The sequence below is a fragment of the Lathyrus oleraceus genome, chromosome 5, assembly GCF_024323335.1.
Source record: "Lathyrus oleraceus cultivar Zhongwan6 chromosome 5, CAAS_Psat_ZW6_1.0, whole genome shotgun sequence".
NCBI lineage: Eukaryota > Viridiplantae > Streptophyta > Magnoliopsida > Fabales > Fabaceae > Lathyrus > Lathyrus oleraceus.
In genome coordinates, this window is record NC_066583.1 from 629,961,617 (window position 1) to 629,967,924 (window position 6,308).

At 31.2% G+C, this 6,308-nt stretch overlaps 1 protein-coding gene across 1 annotated transcript; it reads left to right on the forward strand.

The window, feature by feature from the left end:
* The first annotated feature begins 1,195 nt into the window (after positions 1 to 1,195).
* Positions 1,196 to 4,967, forward strand: LOC127087350 (nucleosome assembly protein 1;4). Its single transcript, XM_051028237.1, has 11 exons — positions 1,196 to 1,419; positions 1,589 to 1,632; positions 2,292 to 2,387; positions 2,644 to 2,736; positions 2,836 to 2,920; positions 3,007 to 3,068; positions 3,161 to 3,345; positions 3,428 to 3,605; positions 3,687 to 3,730; positions 4,148 to 4,346; positions 4,509 to 4,967. Exons 1-11 carry the CDS (start codon positions 1,380 to 1,382, stop codon positions 4,548 to 4,550), a joined length of 1,068 nt encoding a protein of 355 aa, XP_050884194.1. The 5' UTR covers positions 1,196 to 1,379; the 3' UTR covers positions 4,551 to 4,967.
* Positions 4,968 to 6,308: the final 1,341 nt, after the last annotated feature.

Genomic DNA, 6,308 nt, shown 5'->3' on the forward strand with positions numbered 1-6,308 from the left:
CGCTTGACATTTTCGGAGATGCATCTTCAAAAATATTACTGAATTGTTAAATGATAAACCATCTTAATGAAAGTGTTGCTTAAGTGGCTTCAAGAGTATTTTCGAAGATGCATATGCGAAATCATCCCAGAAATATTCGCAGATGCATCTCCGGACTAAATTTTATAAAATATAAACTTTAGTGTATTAAGAGATGCATCTCAGAAAAAACTTGGGGGCATTTTTAGGTTTTTAATGATGTGATCCACACCATAAGTGTGAGAAAAAAATTGTCGTTTTAAAATGAAGATTTCTTAATGCACCCAATATGTTTCTTAGGCACCACACGAAATTCCAAAAATACCCTTAGTTTTCGAAGATGCATATCCGGATATCCGGATGCATCCCAATACACACATTTCATTAGTTTTTAAGTCACATCACAATTTTATAAATAAATTTATTTCAAAAAATTTCAAAAAAATATATTTCCGAAACATAAAAAACAGAAAAAATTGCAATTACATATCATTTTATTTCATAGAAACACAAGATCTTAAGATGCACTCTTTATTTCATAGAAACACAAGATACACTCTTTGCATAGTAATGTTTTCTTTCTCTCCCTTTGTTTCTTCATGATGGACCATGATGCTACGTAACTTCCTGACTGCCTATCATTTTATTTCAAAATCATCCCTCCATGTTTCTTAACTACCACATCTATGAATGATTCTATAGAAACACAAGGATTGTTTATTATATTTGTCTACCCTTTCAATCTTATGCAATTTTTAAATCAATAGTCTAGATTAATTGAAAATAAAAATAGAAACAACTATACATATCCACATACAATCCCCAAATATTTTATTTTCAAATTTATTAAAATTCTGCAAGAAATATTTTCTGCACAACAATTTGTGATATTAATGTATTCATTTGTCATTTTTAAGAAAATGATAGTATTATTATAGCATGATATTCATTTTAGGTTCCAGAAATATATTTTCATATTTTTTAAAAGATGCATTTTTAAAATAAATAAAATATATATATATATATTAGAATATGCTCGTTAGAGAAACAGATATGGTACATTAAGAAATTTTCGTTAGAGAATGGAAAAGTGTTAAAAAATAGTGGCCTCATAAAAAGGCCAGGCCTAGTTCCGTGTTAGGTCCAACTGAGCTGTCACTAGTACTTGATCACTACTACAACCCCCATTCTTACCACCCTTTGTTTCTCACGCTCTCAACCCGCACGTCTAAACAAACTCAATAGAAAAAGTACACATATTCACTTTTTCAGAGAAATAAACTCCTCCTCCCTATATCTATTCATTTCCCGTTTTCCTTCTTCATCTTTCTCGCCTCCCCTAAAATCCTCCTCTCTTCATCATGTCCGATCACTCCGCCGATCTTCCTGCCGCCGCCGCCGGTAATTTCGATTACAATCACAATCTCTTAATCACTATTCGCGCCGATTATCCATTTCTCAATAACTCATTCTTAACTATCTTTTCATCACTTCTAATTTTTAACCCTAGTAACTAACTTTGTGAAAAACCTAGTTCTAAACTCTAGTGTTTGTTTTCTTTTCCATGTAGCTCTTAGTGCCGAAGATCGTGCTGGTCTCGTTAATGCACTCAAAGTAAGTTTCAGACGCATATCATACTGAATTAGTCTCTTAGTAATCAGAAATTTAATTACAGTAGTTTTTTTTCTTACTTCGTGTTGAATTGGAATCAATTGTTTCTCAATCAACAATGACATTGCAACACTATAGTATTACTGTCCAAAATAGACACCGGGACACAATACGGCCACGGATACTGATAATATAAAAATAAAAAATATAGGACACCTATGATAGGATTTGAGTTTGCATCTATTATTTAAAGATTTAAAAATATTCTAATCAAAATTAATATTTTTTATTTTTTATTGATAAGCTTGGCTTTGATACTTGTTTAGCTTTTTTTAGATGTGTGAAATTTGTATTGAAGCAAAGAAAAAAGTTTTTTTATTTTTTATTTTTATGAATCACTTGTGTCATACTTTACCGATTCAAAGAGTTCTGAATCATAGGAAAAAACATTTTTTGGGAAACATTTGTCTGACTTTACCTACATGTGTGACGAGTGTCATATACATATTGGACACCAAAATGTGTCGGACACTGCGGCGCTCCTACTTCTAGAGGCGTTTGTGCCTCATAGATATCAAGGAAGTACTATTTTTGTGAGTTTGCAATGTGAGTTTTTATTTTTTCTTGTGGAATTGTTTCTGCAATGTCTACTGTTTATGTAGGATAAGCTTCAGCTCTTGGCTGGTGAGCATGTGGACATCTTGGAAACACTGTCATCAAAAGTCAAGCAACGTGTTGAGGTTCTTAAAGTTTTGCAGGTTTGATGATCCTCCTGCTATCTCTTGCTTTCTCATGTTCACATGTGTTTTACATAGTTGTAATTACTTTTCTTTAATTTAGTCATAGGTATACTAGGGTTGTTTAGTTTTAAAAATTTGATCTTGAATTAAATCTACTTGCAATTATTTTTAATTTCTGTTAAAGTATACCTGCTTGTAGCTATGTGCTAGAAGTTCCAATTTTATATTAGTGAGGGGAAGAAATGATAGTATGATTTTGTTTTTCAACTTGCAGAGCGAACATGATGAGCTGGAGACTAAGTTCTTAGAGGAGCGAGCTCAGTTGGAAGCTAAATACCAGAAGCTTTATGCACCACTTTATACTAAGGTGTGTGTTACTCATTGGTTATGATTATAATATCCAACTTTTTGACAGAATTACTTGTTGTTTCACAATGGTTACAAGTTCTTTTTTTTATGGTTATAGAGGTATGAGATTGTGAATGGTGTTATTGAGGTTGAAGGAATAACAGATGAAACAGTACCCGGAGAAGAAAACAAAGCAGCTGAAGGCATGTTATTTTAGTTTTCTTCACCAGTGTAGATGGTAGCTCTGTACGTTGTTTTGATACTATTTTGCATCTTCCTTTTGATTCAGAGAAAGGAGTGCCTAACTTTTGGCTAACTGCATTGAAGACTCATGAAACACTGGCCGGAGAGGTAATGCAATTTCTGTATATATATTGTATAGCTTCCATATGTTAATGATTGTATATTTTTAGTTACATCTGCTTTTTCTGTTTCTGTGGTAGATTACTGAACGTGATGAGGAGGCCCTCAAGTATCTCAACGATATCAAGTGGTGTAAAATCGACAATCCTAAGGGTTTCAAGTTGGACTTCCATTTTGATTCTAATCCTTATTTTCGAAATTCTGTGCTGACAAAAACATATCACATGATTGAAGATGATGACCCTATATTAGAGAAATCAATTGGGTAAGCAATATCTTTTTAATTTCTTAGGTTTTATATTCATATTTCTGTTTGCACTATGCTAATTATTTTTTGGACATTGTAGAACGGTAATTGAGTGGAATCTAGGAAAGTGTTTGACACAAAAGCTTCTGAAGAAGAAGCCAAAGAAAGGATCAAAAAATGAGAAACCAATCATAAAAACTGAAAAATGTGAAAGTTTTTTCAACATTTTCAACCCTCCCCAAATTCCCGTGGATGATGATGAAATTGATGACGATGTTGTACGTCTTTACTTTATATCTATTCACTAAAAAGTTGTAAAATTATTCTTATTGACCATTGCCTTTGTTTTACATTAATAGGTTGAAGAGCTTCAGAATTTGATGGAACATGATTATGACATTGGGTAAGTCAATAGTGAATACTTGAGTGATATATATATTTTTCCTTTGATCTGACGGGTGAAGCCTCTTGGCGCATTTGTTGATCTTGATGATAATTGATTCTAGTGAATTTAGATTTACAATTTTTTTTAGGAAAAAGCTTCTGTTGTTCTATTCTATTATTTGTTTGATGAATTTATAATTTTTTATTTATTTAGTTTCCATTCAAAGGTATTTGTCGGAAGGTTGTTTGACATGTTCAGTACTAAACTGCTTATAGTGCATTGGATTATTAGTTCAAGTCATTGATGCTATAATTGCTTTGTGTGCCATTTATAAAACTGGAAATAGTAGGTTTCACCGGAAAACAAATTTCCCCCCTCTACTACTACTACTGCTATCTTGTACTCAGATGTATTTATGTTGGTGTGCATTTGCAGTTCTACAATACGAGACAAAATTATTCCTCATGCTGTGTCATGGTACACGGGAGAGGCTGTAGAGAGTGATTTTGAGGACACGGATGAAGATGGTGATGAAGATGAAGAGGATGATGAAGAGGATGAGGATGATGATGACGATGATGATGATGATGATGATGAGGAAGAAGATGAAGGGAAGGAGAAAAGCAAGAGCAAGGTATGAATACAGATTTCTTAATTTGGCATATTCTGCTGCATTCTCGTATCAGATTACTGATTATTGATTCTGTTCTTTTATCGTAACTATCCGTTAAACTATGGGTAACTTATAGGTAACTAGCGTTCTGACTATATAATGTTTTGTTTGTCTTAACTGCAGACTTTTAGCACAGAGCACCCTCCTGATTGCAAGCAGCAGTAGTGTTTGATTGGGTGCAACAGTCCTGGATATATTTCCTGTCAGTGGTACAATTACAATTACTATAGAGTTTGGGTTATTTTAGTCAAAAGCTGCAATTTTACATTACTATTGTGACCTTTTCTTGCCTTTTTTTGGGTTAATCTTTTGGTCTCTGCTTAGGATTCTTGGGTTTCGATATTTATTTTACATTGCTATTGTCCGTCATTTTCTTGCCTTTTTTTTGGGTTAATCTTTTGTTTTCTGCTTAGGATTATTGGGGTTCTTTGTGTTTGTTGTTTTGCCCATTGATATTTTTTTATATTTCTCATTTTTCTTGGGTTTTAAAAGTAAGTGATGAGGATCTGTGTCATTGTCCATATTTACCTATTGTAAGAATCTGTACATATCTACTTCCATTACTATGATTATTCTATCAAACTTATTGAAAATTGAAAATGTTAACTATCTAGATCAAGCATTCGTACCAACACGACACTCGATCCGACCCGGTCGATTTCAAACGAAACAGTTCAAATTTGTCCATCCCTAATTCAAGTAGAATGAATCTTAGAATTGAACATTTTAAGTTGAGTGTTGGGGAGGCCAAACTAAAAGTACTTAGAAAAACATCATTTTTTAAGCTTTTCATTTTGCATTATTCATTAGACACTGGATGTGAATAAAGCTGAGTTGAGTAGAGTTAGGCTTTGCAAGACTTTAGTTCGGTCTTGCTCAAATACTTCAAAGTTTAAGTTTAGCATGCTGTCCATTATAGACTTTAGTATACCTTTTTAAAAAAGGTTAATATGACATATTAGTTTACTTTATAATCTATTTCATATGAACAATATTTAAATAAATAATGTCACACATTTAAGTAGATCCAATATGCCAATGGGATTAAATCTTATTTTTAACATTTAATATTATATTTTTGAAAACCTTATTATATAAAATTTATTATAAGTCAATTCTAATTTATAATGATAAATTTAAATTATTAAAAAAATTATAAATTTATAAGAGTTTAATTGAAATACACTGATAGTGTAAAATGATTTTACACCGTCAGTTAATTATAGATGGTTGATATTAAAAGAAGTTTGATTTTTATTTTAAAAATCTATAAAACAATACAGACGGTTGATGGTGATGAATCGACGCTGTAAAATATTTTACACTAACGTATAGTAATTAATCTCAATTTATAAAGAGGTTAAAGGTAGTGCACTATTAATGTAAATAAATATTACACTAAAAGGGTGATGTGAAGGGATACGCGAGTCTCATTGATTAACGGTGTATGTGTGCATATTCATTTTTTTTCATTTATAAATTAATCTTCAATAAAAAAATGTTAGTATATTAATAGGTCGGTCCGTTGACTTGTTAGGTTTAAATTAAATTAAAATTTTGTACGCTTCTTTTTATTTACGATTTACAATCTATTTTTTATAATTTTTTCTCCAAACAATAGAGAGAAAAGTCAAATGAGTAATTATTTGTTTTTCTTTTATAATAAATTTAGGCATAAGTTTCTCACAAATTTTCAATTTGTGAATTAAAAACTTTTTATTTTAAAATTGTTGTGCTTAAATTTGAATATATGAATGATTAATCATAATTTAGTGTTTTTATTTATTTTTAACACTTTTATATTATTATTGTGGCTATTTTAATTTTAATTTATTTCCAAAATATTGACCTGTTTTGCCCCACAACAAGATGAGAGTGAGATTTCAAATCGGCCTGTTTTACCCCACAAAAAGTATTGAAACA

What these genes read in the sequence shown, in the direction of transcription:
- LOC127087350 (XM_051028237.1), top strand. Translation starts at nt 1,380, where the DNA reads ATGTCCGATCACTCCGCCGATCTTCCTGCCGCCGCCGCCG. An exon ending in ATATTAGAGAAATCAATTGG is followed by an intron (nt 3,346 to 3,427) that starts GTAAGCAATATC and finishes TGGACATTGTAG; the next exon opens with AACGGTAATTGAGTGGAATC. An exon ending in ATGAAATTGATGACGATGTT is followed by an intron (nt 3,606 to 3,686) that starts GTACGTCTTTAC and finishes TTACATTAATAG; the next exon opens with GTTGAAGAGCTTCAGAATTT.